At 52.6% G+C, this 20,751-nt stretch overlaps 1 protein-coding gene across 9 annotated transcripts in view; it reads left to right on the top strand.

Moving 5' to 3' along the window:
* The window catches only part of DGKZ (diacylglycerol kinase zeta), a 759,825-nt gene that overhangs the window by 626,349 nt on the left and 112,725 nt on the right, over window positions 1-20,751 (top strand). For 8 of the 9 annotated variants that reach the window (XM_085646692.1, XM_085646686.1, XM_085646689.1 and 5 more), the window contains 3 exons: window positions 5,725-5,765; window positions 5,867-6,057; window positions 20,110-20,223. In XM_085646692.1, coding sequence (XP_085502818.1) covers window positions 5,725-5,765; window positions 5,867-6,057; window positions 20,110-20,223 — 346 coding nt within the window. Of the gene's footprint in view, window positions 1-5,724; window positions 5,766-5,866; window positions 6,058-9,838; window positions 9,944-20,109; window positions 20,224-20,751 lie in introns of all 9 variants that reach the window. The other variant, XM_085646693.1, reaches the window with a different exon arrangement.

Genomic DNA, 20,751 nt, shown 5'->3' with positions numbered 1-20,751 from the left:
CCTCAGCGGTCTATCCCCTCCTCTGGAACCTGGGTCTGACATGTGTTCTCTTGGACTGTGTTATTGGAGCATAGGGTGTGCCGTAGTATTGCCACGGGTTACTTCTGCAGAGGATGTGATACTCGTAACTTCCAAACTCGAGCATGAGGTCTGTTTGGTGTGTGCAGGAGTCTCCGTACTCAGCCTATGCCTGTTTCTGCTTGTTGCCCTCTCCGGAGTGCTTGCCAGTGGGAGTCAGTGCATCTTCTATGTTCCTTCAGTCCTTGTAACCTATTGCACGGCTAAGTCCCGCTGCCACCTCCTGCCGAATTCCAGGGCGAGGGTGGGATGAACGAGTGTGTAGGCCCCAGTGCGCTCTTCTGCACAATGACCCTTCAGCACAAGGCCTCAGCGAGTTCTGCCGGTCTCCAGACCCCGGCTGGTTTCCATCTTCTACCTCCCACTCCAGCTTCCACAGCCACTCCGTCCCAAGGAGCGAGGCGAGCCTGTGTGGCGGGCGCATCCACACAGTAGGGTCGCAGCCTCCTCTTTATACTCCTAGCACCCCCCCAAGAAAACACCTGGTCCTGCCCCCCACCTCTCTGCTCCTTTCCCTGGCTTTGATGAGTCTACACAGCATCGCCCAGTACCGGCCACCCGGAGCTCACTCCTCAAAAGTGGGCGACCAGGCTCCACCCTGTGAAGAAGTACTTCTGAGGCGTGAGGAGTTTAAGTCTCCTTTAATCCATCAACATGTAGCAGAAGCCAGCACAGCTCTTGACCCCTCAACAGTCGAACCTCCTCTGCCCCACTAGAGTTCGGTGGTTACCATGGCAGAATCATGGCATCACATGGAATCCCTGTGAGCCAAGGTTCTTTGAGGCAACACATCTCCCTCTTTAATGAAATAAAAAAAGAGGTATACATTGTATCAACCAAAGATGACTAAAAACAGTGGGACCAAAGACAGCATAAGGCTTTTCAACTCGATGGAAGACGAGTAGAAAATATAAAAATTAAACAGAAACTTAAACTTATAAACCGGGAAAGCAGACTGCACAACTTTATAATGTCAATACAAATGAGAAAGGGAATTTACATAACAATAGTGAAATTAAAGCAATGTACATCCCATAAGAGAAGACCCTTAAAGGTCTCAATTGATGGGAAGTATTATGACAAAACTCTCATGTAGTCATTTTTCTTGCACTCTGGGGTTATTCTGATTCCTTATCAAAGGATCTGTTAAATCTCCAAAACTTGCAAGACTCTTCTGGGAAGCCACTTAATTCCACACATTTTCAGTTTTGTTTTGAGTTCTAGTGAAGCATTTGTGTCTCTCCTTTACCACGTTGATCCTTGTTCCAAAATGTCTTTCTGACATTACTATGGACACCTCATAAATTGGGCTTACCACTGCATTACCTCATCCACGCTTATATAAATGTTTCGATCTTCAGTGCCTCGATTGTGCAGAAGCTGACGAGACCAACAAACCAGTAAATTGAGAAGAATAAAGTACACACAAGAATGACCAACACACAAGATCCCAGGAGAGATATTGCATCTCAAGATGCTAATTGGATAAGGCATTTTATGTCCTACACATTTAAAGTCCCGCCCTGATGAAAACCTTCACTCAAAATCACCTATTCGGTCCAACCATTTGAAGGTCGAAACGCGTTGGCTCTCTTTACAGAGAGGCTCAGAGCAACTGTACACAATAAGCGTGTTCAACAATAGGCGCACTTGAGCTGATAAACTACAGCTTTGGAAACGAGTCTGTGAACAAATCTCTGACCTCTCTAGGACCTGCCTAGTAGATTTAATTGAGGGCTAAATAGAGACATTAGTCCCAATTAGAATTGTTAATCAGTAGGACCCACGTATGTCAGGCTTGACATTTGTTGAAAAACTTCTCTGAAAAAAATATTATAAACAGGATTGTTTTTGTTTATGGATGTAGTATTGTGTTAACCCCTTCTCTGCGGCGGGAATTCCACAGCAGCGCGGAGGGCGCGGGGGGGGTAGCGCGGTGGCGCTGTGCTCATGACGGAGCCACTCCGTCATGAGCCACGGTTGAGCTGTGCTCATGACGGAGCGGTTCCGTCATGACTCCGCCCAGTTGCGTTGTCCCCCCGCACAGGCGGGGAAACAGCGCTGCGTGGGCGGAGCGGCCGCCAACGGTCATGGCATGACGGAACCGCTCCGTCATGAGCACACGGCAACCGTGGCTCATGACGGAGCGGTTCCGTCATGAGCGGGGAAGGGGTTAAAGTCCTGAGTCATATATCTGTTTGTTTTATAAACATTTTATGTTTTTTTTCTGTCTAAGGTATGTAAAATATTTAGTATTTTATATATTCACAAAAAACAACAAAAGAGGTGGATGTTGTAAATATGTATTGTGAAGGTAACCTCGCGTTTGATCAAAGAAAAAAAAGAATGAATCCATAAAATAAATGGCTATTAATAAACCATTGAGCTATAAGTAAAACATTCAATTGACGGTGTCAGAGGTATTCAGTTTTTTTCTGATAGATTGTGCAACAATGCACCTTGTTTTCTTGCCAGATAACATTTCTCTCCTCCAATAGCGATTAAATAAGAATCAAACAGTTTCCTCCATTTTTTCCTCGGCAAGATGGGATCACCAGCCTCCGCAAGCATACTTCCCGCTGCCCCGCTTCAGTGATGAGTTTGATGGGTGCGCCTGGAGTCAAACACAACGAATTAAAATAAGACAATTTAAAATCACAATTCAAAATAGCAATTTAAAATAACAAATCAACACAACAAGGCAACATAAGAAACTAAAATAATAATTCTTCCAGCATGTAATCTTCATTTCCTGATCCTCTGTACTCTCATAAGAGGATACGGTGGTTGGCCGTGCTATTCTGTACAAACATTTCAAACTGGATAACTCCCAATATTGAATGAGGCAGCAAAGTCTGCACCTTACCGGAAAAATGTTCCTTTGTTTAATGTAGTTGGCGCGCGAGGATAAATCACTTTTCTTTTTGCAATGATTTTATTTGTTTAAAAAAAACATAAAAGAAACATACAATTCACTGTAACAATTTAAGTAAAATCGCAATTACGAATTTCCATAAGTTAAAATCTCCATGATAAGTCATCATAAATAACAGTACTGTATATAAAAAAGTTGCCATTAAACCGTGTGCAAAAGTCCCGAAAGCAGCTGCGGCTGTCTTCAGCCTATCATTGTAGCAAAGATATCTCAATAACAGCTATAGAGAATTTAGAAGAGCAGCTAATGCTAGCAGCATAAACAGCCTAATTTCATAACATAACTCAATGTGCGCATAATGCAACTCCCAGTATGTCCTGCCATTACAGTCAAACCACTGTTTAATCTTGACACTAGGTACGCATCTCACAAGCGGCGCAGTTTGAGGAAAAATGTCGATTCTCATAGATTAATTGCATAGAGAATCGTGATTTTATTAAAGATAAGGAGGCTATCATTATGCATCAATACTTTTCTTCGCCACCTCTGCAGCACTTTAAAGAACTTAGAACAGAACTTATCAAAAAGCACTAGAATAGAACACTAAAGTCCCATAAGATCCTGACGTCCGCCATCTTCTTCCTCTTTTGTTTGCTGCTTCTGTAGCAGATAAGTATTCAATTTTAACGTCTTATCTAGATGTTTAAAGTAGATCTTTAGAATGTGTTGGTAACTTTTGGGGGGATAGTAAGTCCAATTTATGAACATACTTTGTATTTGATGTGTTTAAATTATATTAATAAACAGATTTTATAGATACATTTAGAAAATATTTAAAATAACAGATTTAAAGTGGATATGTTTTAAATGTACGAGCAGGTTTGGAAGTGTCTTTCAGCGCGCATGTTTTTTATTTATTGTGGGTTTAGAGGATGGTTTTAGGAAGTGGTATTTATTTGAAAAGAATACAGAGCCTACCGTCGCGAGCGCGAGTTTAGAATTCTCAGCGTTGGGCGGCCATTCCATGTGGGAGATTCCAAGCCTGTGCGCGCGAGAGCGGAACCGTTCGTCGCCTTGTACGCAGTGCGCACTGAAGGAATGCTCGGCGTGCGTTTGCCCGAGTTAAATGAAAGGCAATGAGAGGCACTTTTTGTGCATGCGCATGAGGTATACGAAATAGGAATTTTGGGGGGAAAAAATACATTCTATTGTGGAAAGAAAACAATAAGAGTGCGCAGTGTTGATTGAAATGTCATCGAGGAAAGGATGACTTAATCATTTCGGATAAGAATAGTTGATTATTTCTTTTAGTAGGACGTAAGATCATTTTGTTAAAATTAAGCGTTGGTTTGTTTTTTAAAGAAATTGGTTTTTTTTTTAATAGAGATGGTATGTGGCATGTGAGGAGCGTTGCTTAGCGGCGCATAACAGAAAAGGATTAACGGAAGGTGTTCAGTAGTCAGCTGTTCGAGTAGGGAAGTTTTATAGTAAATTTGTGTATAATATAAAGTAAGGATGCCTGGAGAAGAGAATGTTGAAGATTCAGGGAGAGTTTTGAGTGATGAAATAAGAAAGTTGGTAAAGGAGGCAGTAGCTGCGGCATTGTCAGGTGTAAAGAGACCACATTTGAATGAAGATGAGGAATATTTTTCTGTGGAGGAGAATGAGGAAGGTGGTGGAAAAGAAGTTGGTGGAAAGAGTAAAGAAAAGAGAAGGCATCGTGAAGACGGTGCAGGAGGAAGTGGAGTCCTAAGCGGCTCAAAAATAAAGAATGTTCTAAGCAACATAAGAGATGGGCAGGATTTAACTGCAGATACGGGTGACATTGATGAATATGTTATCCCGTATTAAATCAAGCACTTCACTCGCCTCTCAAATGAGGCTTCACTCGCAACTTAAATGCGCCTCTGTAGTCTCCTTCCGACGCCCCAGAATGCGTCTCCAATACGTGCTTTGCTGTGTGAACAACTTCCTGGTTTAGCCGCTTGCGCTCGTCTTGCCCCGGCAGACATACCGCATGACGCTGCTTGCATTTCAGCCTTTCTCCTGTAATGACGCAATATGGCAAGTGCTTGTGAGGCAATATGAGGTTTAAATCCTCTTCTTTAATCCACCACCATCAGCACAAGATGGCACAGCTCTTGACCCTTCAACAGTCGAACCTCCTCTGCCCCACTTACGGTTCGGTTGTTACCATGGTAGGGTCATGGCATCACATGGAGTCGCTGTGATCCATGGTTCTTTGATGCAGCAGGTGACAACACACCCCTCATGCATAGATCTTGAGTCGAGCAGTTAAATCCCTGATACCACTTTACTGAATTGTTCAACTCAATCACGTTTCTTTCAAAATAAATTGTGTTATCAGTAAAACCTTGTTGCTCAGTGTGCATGAAATGAATGTCTGATAGTGCAGGGTGATGGTATTTTCACCTTTGACCTCACAGATAGACAGGAACCCCTTTGCTGAACAGAATCCCTTTGCTAGATTTTCCCTCCCAACTTTAGCTGCAACATAAATTGAGCATGACCGGTGAAGTGTGTGGTGTTGTAGCCGGCATAGAGTTGGTAACCCTGGGTGATACTAGGGGCGCTCATCTGTAATCAATGTCGCTGCATCGAAGCTGCTGCCTTGTTCTCGTTCCCATGTGCTGGAGGTTTGGGATCTTGTTTGCACAGTGATCTGTGAGATCGGCCATTGGCGCATTGCCTGCCTTTACATGATCCCCCTGGCAGCCCTTAATGACTTAGTATTCTCTGTTGTTTTACAGCCACGACAGCCGACCGCTTCTACCGGATAGACCGTGGGCAGGTGAGTGTCTGCGGCCTCCTGCAACAGGGGTGTAGTGAAGCCAGAAATGGCCTCGCGGTGCTGGTGTCCTAACAGGGCTAACACTTCTTTCTGCCCCCCAGGAGCACCTGAATTTTGTGACCGAGATCTCTCAGGAGGAGCTCTTTGTTCTGGACCCTGAGCTGGTCATCACACAGACGGTGGGCACTTCTCCGGCCATGCCTGACCTCGTTGACGCATCCGCAAGCCCCACCGGGCACCATTTTGCATTCCCTTCAACTGCTTCCTCTCCCCCCATATCCCCGATTCCAAGGTGAGTGCTGTATCCAGACAGTTTTGCACAACAGGAGCAGTGCCGTGATAGTCGTGCAACACTCCCACTTTCAGCACAGTGCGAATGATAAACGGCATCTCTGCAAGCACTTCCTTTCAGGGCGGTAGAACAAGGGCATTTCAGGAGCCGAGTGGGTACCAATCACTGGCTTGAGTGTGCTTGCAAATTCTCAGTGTTTGGGCAACTAGCATGTGTGCGCCTTACAATCCCGAGAGCGTGCATGAGTGTGGATGCAAATATAAGAGGATAGTGTGCACAGTCACATGGAGTAGCACACATACACAATATCACAGCCGTGTGTGTACACGACCTCATGAGTGAAGGTCTCGTGCATCGAGGGAAGAAGTCAGGAAGATTGATTATCTGTTGTAAGGTAGTTGGTCCAAAACACATGGCCATTAACTTGGCCAAACCGATATTCTAATGACTACATCACCACAATTTGAATGGGTATGTAAGAGCCCAGAAAGTCACTCGCTAATCTCTGTACAATTACACATTGAAAATCTGTGCAGATTGGAATATCATGTCTCCCGGCATCTCTGTTGTTGGTAGAATGGCCTTATGTAGCCATTGTTAGAGCCAGGAGTGGATGAGAGAATAAAGTGGACTCAAAGCTATTATAAAGCTTGATGTATTGAACAAAAAGGGCATGTGAAGATGCAAGGAGCCACACTGAGAAAGTCTGAGTATGCCCCAGTGTGCTATGTGAGAAGAATGCAAAATGCCTAGAAGAAACAGGGTGCAAGGTAGATACCTTCCTAGGGTTATTCCGTTTAATTCTTGCAGAGCATTGCCCTAGGCAACTACCCAAAAAGCAACCGCTCCACCTGGCCCCATGCGCAGGAGAAAAATTCCAGAATGACGAGTCCGGGTTAGAAAGTCTTTTTTAGGAGTTTAATGGCAGACTGGCCTTAGGAGATCACCGGTGACTGGGACTGTGGTGAGCGAAGTCACCGTAGGATTGATGACAAGCTTCCGGGAAAGACTCCAAAGCAGAGAGCGCTAATCTAGCCTTGTATGTGGAAAAACAAATGATGGGAACCTCCTTAGATGTAGATATGGGACCAGAAGTGTGTTCAGGTGGCCTTCATGTTCATCAGCATGAATTCGGTACCCTGAAGAGAGACGCGCCTCTGGCACACTAGACCACGAGTGATGATGCGGGGGGTTAGTGTCATGCCTTAGGGAGCGAATAGCCCAGCTCATGGTCCGGATTAAGACAAATCCCATGGATAATAGAGACGTTGATATTGGTGACCACTTGCCTGTCTGGTTCCAGACTTGAAGGATGCGGGACAAGGTCGGCAAGAGCATCAAGGCCAAAGTCACATGATGCTGCTCCAGGGGTCCATGAGCTCTCCCCGATTTACTTGTCTGACCCAATTTTACCTCTTTCAAAAAGGCCATCTGTGGACTTGAGTATTTTTGTGAAAAACAAGGCCTTACTGAGATTTTCAAGACTGATTCCCGTCTTCTTTCAAACAGCCAACAAGCTCATACGTAGGTTGAGGTCTGCTCTGTGCCTGAGCGTGTCTACTCACTCTACGTTAACGACACCTGAAGGGCTTGTCCACTTCCAAGTGATGCCGTATGATTTCATTACTTCCAGCTCCTGTGACATGGCAAAGGTCTTCCTCACTAGTTAGGGTGACACCAATGTCACTTACTTAGAAGAAATAGCTCTGTCCAGTGCCAGTTGAATGGTCCCTCTGCCCCCCTCGGAATGGTATGTTATGGCATCCAACAAGCAGATGTTGCTGCTGAGGGATTCACGCGTCAGTTAGTACCAGTAAAAAGCGTATGTTCCAAGTGTCCGTAGAAGGGAGCACCGAGAGGCATGTTTCACTGTGATCTTGTACAGATTTCAGGAGCGGTCACTGGTCAAGCCTCCACTCCAAATCAGTTTTCAATGGGTTGAAGGAATGACACCTTGCTCATCTTCCTGACATGCTTCTGGTAGGCAAGAGCACCCAAGATAGGACCCAGGGGGAGGCTCTGCTAGTTGTTTCCTGTTTCATCCTCCTAGAGCAATATTCTACATGGAGTCTGGCTTGCACCCTTTTTTGTTACATTGAATAGGCCTTCCTCCACTCTTCCTCTTCAGTGTTCTCATCTTCCCAGTTTCTTTTTGGTATTCTTGGTCCTTTCGTGGTCCCGTCTGTTATTTCACATCTTGGGTCCTTACCGATTCCCCCTAGTTCTACCTTTTTCATCCTGTGTCTAAATGTCTCCTGTTAACAAAGAGGTATGCAGTTCCTGATATTAGCGCAGTGTGTGTTAGAATCACTAGGTCCCAAGGTGATGGTGTGAAAACAATCTGATTTGAACGGAGTAGAAGGTACTCCTTCTGGAAAAGAAGACCCTCACACACCCAACAAGCGGGTGTCTTGCTTCATCACCGGGTCTTTGCTCCTTATCGGGCCGGCAGTGCAATGCCCGATCAGGCACCCCGAGGGGGCCTTCCTGTCGGAGATCTTTATTTCCAAACGCCGATGAGTGAGGTGTGTGGGGAAAGCAGTTAATTATGATAAATGGTGTAGGTGCTAGTGAAGTGAAAGGTAAGTGTACTAAAACAGGGGAGGTGATCCACTTCAAACAATTTTAATAAAGTGTGGTCAACACCCTGATTAAAAACAATCCGCACATCTCTCACCATTAGGTGTGTGAGTAATATGTGCTAAAAAGAGGTCAACATGTTTCTTGCCTAGGGTTATATTAAATGGCAATTCTTCAGGACCAATATATACGGCTACCTTCACCTTTTTGGTGGTGGCCACAACCTCTAAGAGGTGTCAGTGGTGGCCACACATACAGCACCCTAAAAACGTGTGGTACCGTGTATACCAAGTACACACAACCCTATTAGGCTGTGGAGAAAATGGGGCCAGGGTAGGAAGGCACTAAATGCTAGTGTCGATTTCGTTGTAGTAACGTTACCGTAAACCTAAGACCCCGCCAGCCGCTCAAGTCTGGTCTCCTCTCATGCCTTCTTATAACTTCTGTGCCTTCTTGTATCCTTCTGTGCCTTCTGCCTTGTCTTCTCCCGTGGACTTTTTGTTCCTCTTGTGCCTCGTAGTTCCCCTCTTGACATTCCCACCCCTCTCTTCTGCTTTACCATCTTGGAATGGCTGTCCCTTCCTGTGGCTCCCTTCCCTTTCCAGTGGCTTCCTGACTTCTGTTTCACCATCCTGTCCCCTATTGTGCCCTTTTGTCCCCTTTCCAATGTCTTCCTCCCCCATGTCTTCCTGCCCCCTTCCTGTATTCCCTTCCAGTGCCTTCCTGCCTTCTCTTGTGCCCTCATGTTCCCTTTTCTGTGCCCTCATCTTCCCTTTTCTGTGCCTTCCTGCTCTCCGGTCTTTTGTCCCTCGTGTCATCCTGTCCTTTTGTCCATGTCCGGTGTCCCCTCGCCTGTGCCTTACTATCTCCCTAATTCACTTCCTGTTGCTTCTCCTGTGCCTTCCTGTCTCTATATTTTTCTGCCCCCCTTGTGTTCTCGCTTCCTGTCCCTACTCCTTTGCCTTTCATCTGTCTTCCAGTCCTCCGTGTCTTTTAGACCCCATATTTTCCTGTCCCCTATGTCATTCTGTCCCCCTGCCACACTGTACCTTCTTGTCCCACCTCTTGATGTCCACAGTTTCTTTATCAATGGTCATGGCTGTGCTCACTTGCCTCTCTTAACAATGTTTTCTCTCTTGTTACACTGTTTTCTCTCTTCATGGGGCCCTTACTGTCATCGTCCGCTGCTACCTCTCCTCAGTCAAAGCACGTCAGGCTCACACTCCGACAGCGAGGCCCTGGTTTCGGCCCCTCGGAAGCCTCTCTTCTCTTCCTACTCTGGCTTCCACTTTCCTTCTAAGAAGAGGTACTATCTTGGTCTGAGCGTCCATCCTTCCCTCCCACTCCATGTGCTCTGTGCATGGCCACGTGCCAACCATTTGTTGTAGGCCTCATGCAATCCATTTACGGACCTCATACCATTTATAGGCCCCGTACCATCTCTCCACAGCTCCATACCATCTCTCCATAGGCCCCGTACTATCCCTCCACAGACCCTGTGCCATCTCTCTTCCCTCTTTAAGCCGCGTGCCACTCCCCTCCTCAAGCCTGTGTCGCTGCCCTTCACAAACCTTGTACAGTGCCTCCGTGGGCCCTGTGCCACTCCTCTCCACAGACCCTGTGCACTTTGCGGGCCCCATGCTGCTCTGTGGGCCCTGTGCTGCTGCCCTCTGTGGGCCCTGTCCCGCTGCCCTCTGTGGGCCCTGTCCCGCTGCCCTCTGTGGGCCCTGTGCCGCTGCACTCTGTGGGCCCTGTGCTGCTGCCCTCTGTGGGCCCTGTGCTGCTGCCCTCTGTGGGCCCTGTGCCGCTGCCCTCTGTGGGCCCTGTGCCGCTGCCCTCTGTGGGCCCTGTGCCGCTGCCCTCTGTGGGCCCTGTGCCGCTGCCCTCTGTGGGCCCTGTGCCGCTGCCCTCTGTGGGCCCTGTGCCACTGCCCTCTGTGGGCCCTGTGCCGCTGTCCTCTGCGGGCCCTGTGCCGCTGTCCTCTGCGGGCCCTGTGCCGCTGTCCTCTGCGGGCCCTGTGCCGCTGCCCTCTGTGGGCCCTGTGCCGCTGCCCTCTGCGGGCCCTGTGCCGCTGCCCTCTGCGGGCCCTGTGCCGCTGCCCTCTGCGGGCCCTGTGCCGCTGCCCTCTGCGGGCCCTGTGCCGCTGCCCTCTGCGGGCCCTGTGCCGCTGCCCTCTGCTGGCCCTGTGCCGCTGCCCTCTGCGGACCCTGTGCCGCTTTCCCCTGCGGGTCCTGTGCCGCACCCCTCTGCGGGTCCTGTGCCGCTGCCCTCTGCGGGTCCCGTTCCTCTCCCCTCTGTGGGTCCCGTTCCTCTCCCCTCTGCGGGTCCCGTTCCTCTCCCCTCTGCGGGTCCGTTCCTCTCCCCTCTGCGGGTCTTGTTCCTCTCTCCTCTGCGTGTCCAGTTCAGCTTCCCTCTACGGGTCCCGTGCCGCTCTCCTCTGCGGGTCCCGTGCCGCTCCCCTCTGTGGGTCCCGTGCCGCTCCCCTCTGTGGGTCCCGTGCCGCTCCCCTCTGCGGGTCCCGTGCCGCTCCCCTCTGCGGGTCCCGTGCCGCTCCCCTCTGCGGGTCCCGTGCCGCTCCCCTCTGCGGGTCCCGTGCCGCTGCCCTCTGCGGGTCCCGTGCCGCTCCCCTCTGCGGGTCCCGTGCCGCTGCCCTCTGCGGGTCCCGTGCCTCTCCCCTCTGCGGGTCCCGTTCCTCTCCCCTCTGCGGGTCCCGTTCCTCTCCCCTCTGCGGGTCCCGTTCCTCTCCCCTCTGCGGGTCCGTTCCTCTCCCCTCTGCAGGTCTCGTTCCTCTCCCCTCTGCGGGTCCGTTCCTCTCCCCTCTGCAGGTCTCGTTCCTCTCCCCTCTGCGGGTCCGTTCCTCTCCCCTCTGCGGGTCTCGTTCCTCTCCCCTCTGCGGGTCTCGTTCCTCTCCCCTCTGCGGGTCTCGTTCCTCTCCCCTCTGCGGGTCTCGTGCCTCTCCCCTCTGCGTGTCCAGTTCAGCTTCCCTCTGCGGGTCCCGTTCCTCTCCCCTCTGCGGGTCCATTCCTCTCCCCTCTGCGGGTCCATTCCTCTCCCCTCTGCGGGTCTCGTTCCTCTCCCCTCTGCGGGTCTCGTTCCTCTCCCCTCTGCGGGTCCGTTCCTCTCCCCTCTGCGGGTCCGTTCCTCTCCCCTCTGCGGGTCCGTTCCTCTCCCCTCTGCTGGTCTCGTTCCTCTCCCCTCTGCGTGTCCAGTTCAGCTTCCCTCTGCGGGTCCCGTTCCTCTCCCCTCTGCAGGTCCGTTCCTCTCCCCTCTGCGGGTCCGTTCCTCTCCCCTCTGCGGGCCCGGTTCCTCTCCCCTCTGCGGGCCCGGTTCCTCTCCCCTCTGCGGGCCCGGTTCCTCTCCCCTCTGCGGACCCCCGTGGCTCTCCCCTCCGCGGACCCCCGTGGCTCTCCCCTCCGCGGACCCCGTGGCTCTCCCCTCCGCGGACCCCGTGGCTCTCCCCTCCGCGGACCCCGTGGCTCTCCCCTCCGCGGACCCCGTGGCTCTCCCCTCTGCGGACCCTGTGGCTCTCCCCTCTGCGGACCCCGTGGCTCTCCCCTCCGCGGACCCCGTGGCTCTCCCCTCCGCGGACCCCGTGGCTCTCCCCTCCGCGGACCCCGTGGCTCTCCCCTCCGCGGACCCCGTGGCTCTCCCCTCCGCGGACCCCGTGGCTCTCCCCTCCGCGGACCCCGTGGCTCTCCCCTCCGCGGACCCCGTGGCTCTCCCCTCCGCGGACCCCGTGGCTCTCCCCTCCGCGGACCCCGTGGCTCTCCCCTCCGCGGACCCCGTGGCTCTCCCCTCCGCGGACCCCGTGGCTCTCCCCTCCGCGGACCCCGTGGCTCTCCCCTCCGCGGACCCCGTGGCTCTCCCCTCCGCGGACCCCGTGGCTCTCCCCTCCGCGGGCCCCGTGGCTCTCCCCTCCGCGGACCCCGTGGCTCTCCCCTCCGCGGGCCCCGTGGCTCTCCCCTCCGCGGACCCCGTGGCTCTCCCCTCCGCGGGCCCCGTGGCTCTCCCCTCCGCAGGCCCGGTGCCTCTCGTTCCTCTGTGGAGCCTGTGCCGCTCCCCTCTTCGGTCCCGGTACCTCTCCCCTGTATGGTCCCGGTGCCGCTCCCCTCCATGGGCCCCGTGCCGCTCCCCTCCGTGGGCCCCGTGCCGCTCCCCTCCGTGGGCCCCGTGCCGCTCCCCTCCGTGGGCCCCGTGCCGCTCCCCTCCGTGGGCCGCGTGCCGCTCCCCTCTGTGGGCCGCGTGCCGCTCCCCTCTGTGGGCCGCGTGCCGCTCCCCTCTGTGGGCCGCGTGCCGCTCCCCTCTGTGGGCCGCGTGCCGCTCCCCTCTGTGGGCCGCGTGCCGCTCCCCTCTGTGGGCCGCGTGCCGCTCCCCTCTGTGGGCCGCGTGCCGCTCCCCTCTGTGGGCCGCGTGCCGCTCCCCTCTGTGGGCCGCGTGCCGCTCCCCTCTGTGGGCCCCGTGCCGCTCCCCTCTGTGGGCCCCGTGCCGCTCCCCTCTGTGGGCCCCGTGCCGCTCCCCTCTGTGGGCCCCGTGCCGCTCCCCTCTGTGGGCCCCGTGCCGCTCCCCTCTGTGGGCCCCGTGCCGCTCCCCTCTGTGGGCCCCGTGCCGCTCCCCTCTGTGGGCCCCATGCCGCTCCCCCTCCGAGGGGCCCGTGCCGCTCCCCCTCCGAGGGCCCTGTGCCTCTCCCCCTCCGAGGGCCCCGTGCCTCTCCCCCTCTGAGGGCCCCGTGCCTCTCCCCCTCCGAGGGCCCGTGCCTCTCCCCCTCTGAGGGCCCCATGCCGCTCCCCCTCTGAGGGCCCCATGCCGCTCCCCCTCTGAGGGCCCCGTGATGCTCTCCTCTGAGGGCCCCGTGATGCTCTCCTCTGAGGGCCCCGTGAAGCTCCCCTCTGAGGGCCCCGTGATGCTCCCCTCTGAGGGCCCCTTCCCACTCCCTTCCGAGGGCCCAGTGCCGCCCCCCTCTGCGATCCCCGTGGAGCCTCCCTCTGTGGTACCCGTGCCGCCTCCCTCTGCGGGCCCTGTGCCACCCCCGTCTGCGGGCCCTGTGCCACCCCCGTCTGCGGGCCCTGTGCCACCCCCGTCTGCGGGCCCTGTGCCACCCCCCTCTGCGGGCCCTGTGCCGCACCCAACTACGGGCCCCGTGCCGCTCCCCTCTGCGGGCCCCGTGCCGCTCCCCTCTGCGGGCCCCGTGCCGCTCCCCTCTGCGGGCCCCGTGCCGCTCCCCTCTGCGGGCCCCGTGCCGCTCCCCTTTGCGGGCCCCGTGCAGCTCCCCTCTGCGGGCCCCGTGCCGCTCCACTCTGCGGGCAACGTGCCGCTCACCTCTGCGGACCCCTTGCCGCTCCCCTCTGCGGACCCCTTGCCGCTCCCCTCTGCAGACCCCATGCAGCTTCCCTCTGCGAACCCCGTGCCGCTTCCCTCTGCGGGCCGCTCCCCTCAGTGGACCCCATGCCACTCCCCCTAACCGGACCCCATGCTGCTCCCCTAAGTGGACCCCATGCCCTCATGCCATCCCTCAACAGGCCTCTTGTGTATCCTCAACAGGCCTCTTGCGTATCCTCCACAGGCCTCTTGCGTATCCTCCACAGGCCTCTTGCGTATCCTCCACAGGCCTCTTGCGTATCCTTCACAGGCCTCTTGCGTATCCTCCACAGGCCTCTTGCGTATCCTCCACAGGCCTCTTGCGTATCCTCCACAGGCCTCTTGCGTATCCTCCACAGGCCTCTTGCGTATCCTCCACAGGCCTCTTGCGTATCCTCCACAGGCCTCTTGCGTATCCTCCACAGGCCTCTTGCGTATCCTCCACAGGCCTCTTGCGTATCCTCCACAGGCCTCTTGCGTATCCTCCACAGGCCTCTTGCGTATCCTCCACAGGCCTCTTGCGTATCCTCCACAGGCCTCATGCCAACCCTCCACAGACCTTGTACAATCCTCCATGTTCACGCTCCTTCCTCTACAGGCCTCATACTTTCCCTCCCAAGACTTCATGGCATCATACTGCTTTCATAGGCCTCACCTCAACACTCCACAGGCCTCATTTCAACCCTCCACAGGGTCTACCACTTTTTATTCTCACCTCATTTCTTTTCTTTTTCCAATTTGTGTGATATAGTATTGTTCTAACCGTGTTCGACTTATTTAGTCAATTTCTCCTCTTTCTTCAATTCCACCCCCACACCTGCCTTTTCTTTCTCTTCCTTTGCTCCCTTTGTCTTCACATCTTCTAGATCCCTCCATTAACCTGTCTCTTCCTGCTCTACTTCCTCCATGCGGTCTCATTGTGGCCCTCTCTTCTACGTCTGCCTCTGGTCAGTTTTCTCTCATCTTGCTGTATTTGTGATCTCTTCTCTGTAAGGTTCTCTCCTCTGCACTCTGTTTCTCAGTCTCTGTCATGTTATAATATTTTGTCTTTAAATACAGCTGTCTCTCTCCTCCCACCAGCATTGTGATCTGCCTCTTCTTTCACTTCTTCTCTCTCTACCTCTCTTCCCCAAACCATTGTATATCCTGTCTCTCTACTGTCGCCCTACTGTTGCTTAAGTCATCGTGGCTGCATTTTCTAAGCAAATGTTCACACTCAACAAACATAGCGCCTCTTACTTGTCCCCCAGAAGCGCTTTTAGACCTCATCAGATGCACAAGGCGCTATACAAGTGATACATTCCAGTACAATATCGTCCGCTTCAGACTCAGTACATGTTTGTGATGTTACAGCACACAGGTAGGTACTGTGGACTTGTTACAGAAGTAGTAATGATGAAGAGAGAAGTTTGGTGTAAGAAAGGGTTTATGAATGACCCTACCATGAAAAGACGATACAGCAAGCTCAGCCCGGGTCCCTGGGGCTGACTGCTACCCAAGGAGGTCCCCTCCCACTAGTATTCCATGATGTCATTGATGACCTAACAAGCAGGACACCACACACCCTATCAAAGTTCAGCTGTGCATCAAATGAGATAGGTACCACCACAACATTCTGACAAATCTCAAACATCACCTAAAAACCTTATAACACCCCAGAGCACTTCACACCTTCCTCCTAATAAAAAAGGAATGGAAGCCAGATAACTGTAGGACACAGGAACAAAAACAACAAACTCAAAACAACACAACCATACAGGAAACACATGAATGCACTCTGTACCTATATCAAAGATGACACTGAACATGCTACCACTTCTCTCCCACCCCACACAAGCATAATGAAACAAACGAGTAAGGAATGGACATATCTACTAGCGCTACACTACATTAGCGGGCCAGAGCCAAGCACTTTAATAAATGCAACACATCTGAAAAGAAATGTAACAAAGTAATACAATAAATAACACAGATACAATAAGGGATTCAAAACAGAGTCCGCACCAGTGGGCGTGTCTGCACCCTGCCAATCACAGAAATAGGGTGTCTTTCAAATCATGAAATAGCACAGGTACTCAAACACTACTCTGCTTACAAAGGGTAACTGGTGATGTCCTGTCGCACTGCATCTGTCTACTAAGGCTAGAGTATGTTGCGTCATCTCCTACAGCCGTAGGCTTTGGCGACTCCTGCCTGGTGCTACACAGGTTTACTTGCGACCAGAGGAGGGATCAAGGCAGAAATCTGACATTTCTGAATGACTATCACTCACTTCTCATTGAGAGGGAATGTGCCCTGCCTGACCCTGTTTAAAACAGATTGGGGTACAGCCAAGATGGGGTCCCATACTGTGTACAAGTTGCAGAGCCAGCACAAAAGGACAGGGCATCGTATGTGGCATAGATCTGTTCTTCGAAATGCAAGCGTATTTGAGAGCTTTATGAAGCGCTACGTTACCTAAGCGGGTTCGGAGTTCTGATCATAGAAAAAGAAAAACCTGTCCGTGAAGCTCCTGAAGAGGTGAGCTGCAGAGTCCAGCTAGCTGCAGAGTCCAGCTAGCTGCAGAGTCCAGCTAGCTGCAGAGTTGGGTTCTTAGTAGGACATGTTTCAGTTGGTGTTAAGTACATTTAGTACTTTACTGAGGGGCTGTTCGAAAGGTTCGATGGAATGAAGCTCCAGGAGTTCCTTCAACTAGATGTAGAGGAATTCCATGATTAAAGAGATGTTTGAAAACCCCAGCCTTCGGGTAGAGCTGCTCTTGGCACGGATGTGGATTACAATAGAATGCACACTGGTCTGCCCCAGGTTGAATCAAACCCCGGCTGCTAGAGTCCGACTGGAGCACATCGCGACAGCTCCTCCACATTGATCTAGTGGAGACCATAAACGTACCCCAGCGTACAGAGACTTTGTACAATGATTCATGACCACTAGGATGACACCCACTACTTTTGGAGCGAGGTCATATGTAGCCCACTGTTGCCACTCAGTCTTCACACATGGAGGTGTTGATTGTGCAGGACCCTGCCCTACTGCTGCGACAGAACATCCTCCAGAAGTGGCAGCCTTATCAGAGGACAGATGCTAATGCCCTGAAGTTCTGTGTACCAACTCTTCCGTCCCAATTAGAAGCCACTAGGATGACTTGATCTTCAGAACTCGGGCAGAAGAGATAGCAGTGGGAAGGCATACAAGAGCCCCGTGCTCCACTCCACGTCGAATATGTCTCCCATAGATAGCCTTTTTGGGAATTGGTGGCAGTGGAAAAGAGGTGCAGCTATTGATCTGCCCATTGCTGGAAAACACCCTGTGCATACCAATTGATGAGGGAAATGCCCTAACAAATTAGCCAGTTGAAGAGGTACAGGACCCACGACCCCTCTCCATCCTCTTTGTTGCAATACCACCTGACTGTGGTGTTGGCTGTGAGTATCTTTACTCTCCTCCCTTTGATCGGTGGCAAGAAGGCTCTCAAGCGAATGGTCCGCAAATCCAACAAGTTGATGTGGAGTCAGGACATCTGAACTCCACTTCTGCCAGATGGACTCCACAACCATGATGCATCTGTCACCACCATCAGCTCTGGGTGGGGGAGGGGTCACATCAGGTCCAGTTGTGGTTGAGCTGCTACCACTGAAGAACTGAGACATGGATTGAATCCGACAGGTTTCATTGGTGCTGAGCCCAACTAGACTTCAGATCCCACTGCATAGCTTGCATGTGCCATCTGGTGTGGCCTACAAGCTGGTTGCAGAAGGCCAATGGGCCAAGAAGCCTCAGTCTCGCTCTCAATGAGACCGAGGACAGAGGCCGAAACATCACAATCGGAGCCCGAATGTCCTGGACTCAGCAGCCCGGACGCAAGGCTTGAAAACACACCTATATTCACAATGGTTCTAATGAAAAAAAGCCTCTGAGAAGGAGTCGGTGTGAGTTTGGCAAGTTTAATGTGAATCCCGGCAATGTCAGAAGGTTTAAAGAGATGCTATTTAGGTGTTCTACGAGGTATGGAGACTACATGCATTTGTGCCTAATGTACGCAATGTACGTGCTAATATCATAAAAATCAACAGTAAAAGCCAGTCTACCAAGTTACAAACAGTCAAAATCTGACCCACAAACCGAACAGTCGGACCAGCCCTTTTGGCACTGCCACACTGCCCAATAGGCCAGTCTAAACCTGCCTACCTCCAAGACTGGCATCAAGCTGGGTATCTGAGCGAGCTATGGCTCCTTGGCATTGTGGGCACATCCCTCAATCCCAAGGAGACCTGCCTTCAAACATCACCCACGGACACCCCAAAAAACACCAGACCTCACACATCACCCACAGGTACTGTCCACACACATCAGTCACTGGAGCTCCCCTCACACAATCCAAGGAGACTGGACCTCACACATCGCCGACTAGCACTCATCCTCACATCACAAACTGGCATATTCCATCACCCATCATCCACTGGCACTCGCCTTCTCCCTCCACCCACTGGCACTCACCCTTAAACATCACCTCACCCTCATTCATCATCTATTGGCACTACACACTGACACTCCCTCATACATCGCACAATCCCAAGGAAACTTGACATCACACATCATCCCCTGGCACTCATCCTCACACTGTCCCAAGGAGACTTGCCCTTTCACATTACCCACTGGCACTCACTCTCGCACAGTTCCAAGGACACCTCAGCGTGCACACAGCACATTGGCACTGCCCAGACACATCACACGATCCAAAGGAGACCTCTCCTCACAGACTGGTACTTCCTCTTATATATCTCATAATCCCATAGACCTGCCCTTCCAAATCACCAACTGACAACCACCCTCCCACATCACACACTGGCACTTACCTGCACATCTCACACTATCCCAAGTAGATTTGACCTAACTCACCATCCACTTGCACTAACCCTCACACATCACTCAGTGGCACTCGCGCATCCCAAAATCTTAAGGAGACCTGCCTTTACAAATCGCAGACTGGCACCCACCCTTGCACATCACACACTAGCCCTAACCCTGACACTTCACACAATCCAAAAGAGACATGTCTTCACTCACCACAAACTGGAAGTCTCCTTTGCACCTCACACAGTACCAAAGAGATCTTCCATAACTCTTCACACACTGGCACATGCCTTCACCCCTCACACAGTACCAAAGAGACCTTCCCTAACTCTTCACACACTGGCACACGCCTTCACCCCTCACACAGTACCAAAGAGACCTTCCCTAACTCTTCACACACTGGCACACGCCTTCACCCCTCACACAGTACCAAAGAGATCTTCCATAAGTCTTCACACACTGGCACATGCCTTCACCCCTCACACAGTACCAAAGAGACCTTCCCTAACTCTTCACACACTGGCACACGCCTTCACCCCTCACACAGTACCAAAGAGACCTTCCTAACTCTTCACACACTGGCACACGCCTTCACCCCTCACACAGTACCAAAGAGACCTTCCTAACTCTTCACACACTGGCACATGCCTTCACCCCTCACACAGTACCAAAGAGACCTTCCCTAACTCTTCACACACTGGCACATGCCTTCACTCCTCACACAGTACCAAAGAGACCTTCCTAACTCTTCACACACCGGCACACGCCTTCACACCTCACACGGTCCCAAGATCTGCACCCGCTCGTCACCCACTGTTGCTCGCCTTCTAACATCACATACTGGATCTATGACTCGCACATCACAAGTTCCTAAGGAGTACTGACCTCACACATCTCATACTAGCATACGCCCTCTCATAACACACATGACAATCACCCTCACACATCAGCCAATCCTAAACAAGACCCACTGGTACTGCCCCTATACATCACTCTTACCATACATTATCAACAGACCGTAGCCATCAAATATACGCTCACTCACGTCAGTGTAGACATCACTCAACTGGCGACCATCCTTTGTCTTCTGACACTGTTTCCTCGCTCTGCAGATTCTCATCCGCTCTTACTCTCTTCATACCAACTCCCATCTTTCCCACACTTTTCATTTTATTCCCACTTTTACCCTGCTTCATGCCCTCCTCACCGATAACCTGTCATCCCATCTTTGCACCTAACCGGCTTGTCTTGCCCCCTGCCCAGGATGCTGGACCTGCACAGAGTGGCCCAAAGGAAGCGCATCTCCAGTGACAGCGTGGTGGCAGAGGCCTTGGCACACAACGAGGCCCTCCGGAGTGCCAAGCCTGCCCTCAGCAGGTGAGAGGGTCTAGGGTGAGAGGGTGGTGGCAGAGAGCCTGGCACACAAGTCCCTCTAGAGTGCCAAGCCTACCCTCAGCAGGTGAGCGGGTCTAACATGAGAGGATGATGGCAGAGGCCCTGGCACATAGAGACCCTCTGGCTTGCCAAGCCTGCCCTCATCAGGCGAGTGGGTCTAGGGTGAGAGGGCGGTGGCAGAGGCCTTGGTACACAGTGAGTCCCTCCGGAGTGCCAAGCCTGCCCTCAGCAGGTGAGAGGGTCTAAGGTGAGAGGGTGGTGGCAGAGGCCCTGACGCACACCGATTACCTCCGGAGTGCCAAGCCTGCCCTCAGCAAGTGAGAGGGTGGTGACAAAGGCCCTGGCACACAAGAGGCACTACAAAGTACCAAGCCTGCCCTCAGCAGGTGAGAGGGTCTAAGGTGAGAGGGTGGGGGCAGAGGTGCTGGCACACAACGAATCCCTCCGGAGTGCCAAGCCTGCCCTCAGAAGGTGAGAGGGTCTAAGGTGAGAGGGTGGTGGCAGAGGTGC

This window comes from Triturus cristatus, chromosome 3_1 (assembly GCF_964204655.1).
Source record: "Triturus cristatus chromosome 3_1, aTriCri1.1, whole genome shotgun sequence".
Taxonomy (NCBI): Eukaryota; Metazoa; Chordata; class Amphibia; order Caudata; family Salamandridae; genus Triturus; species Triturus cristatus.
Note: the sequence above shows the minus strand (reverse complement) of the source record. Positions and strands in the feature narration are given on the sequence as shown.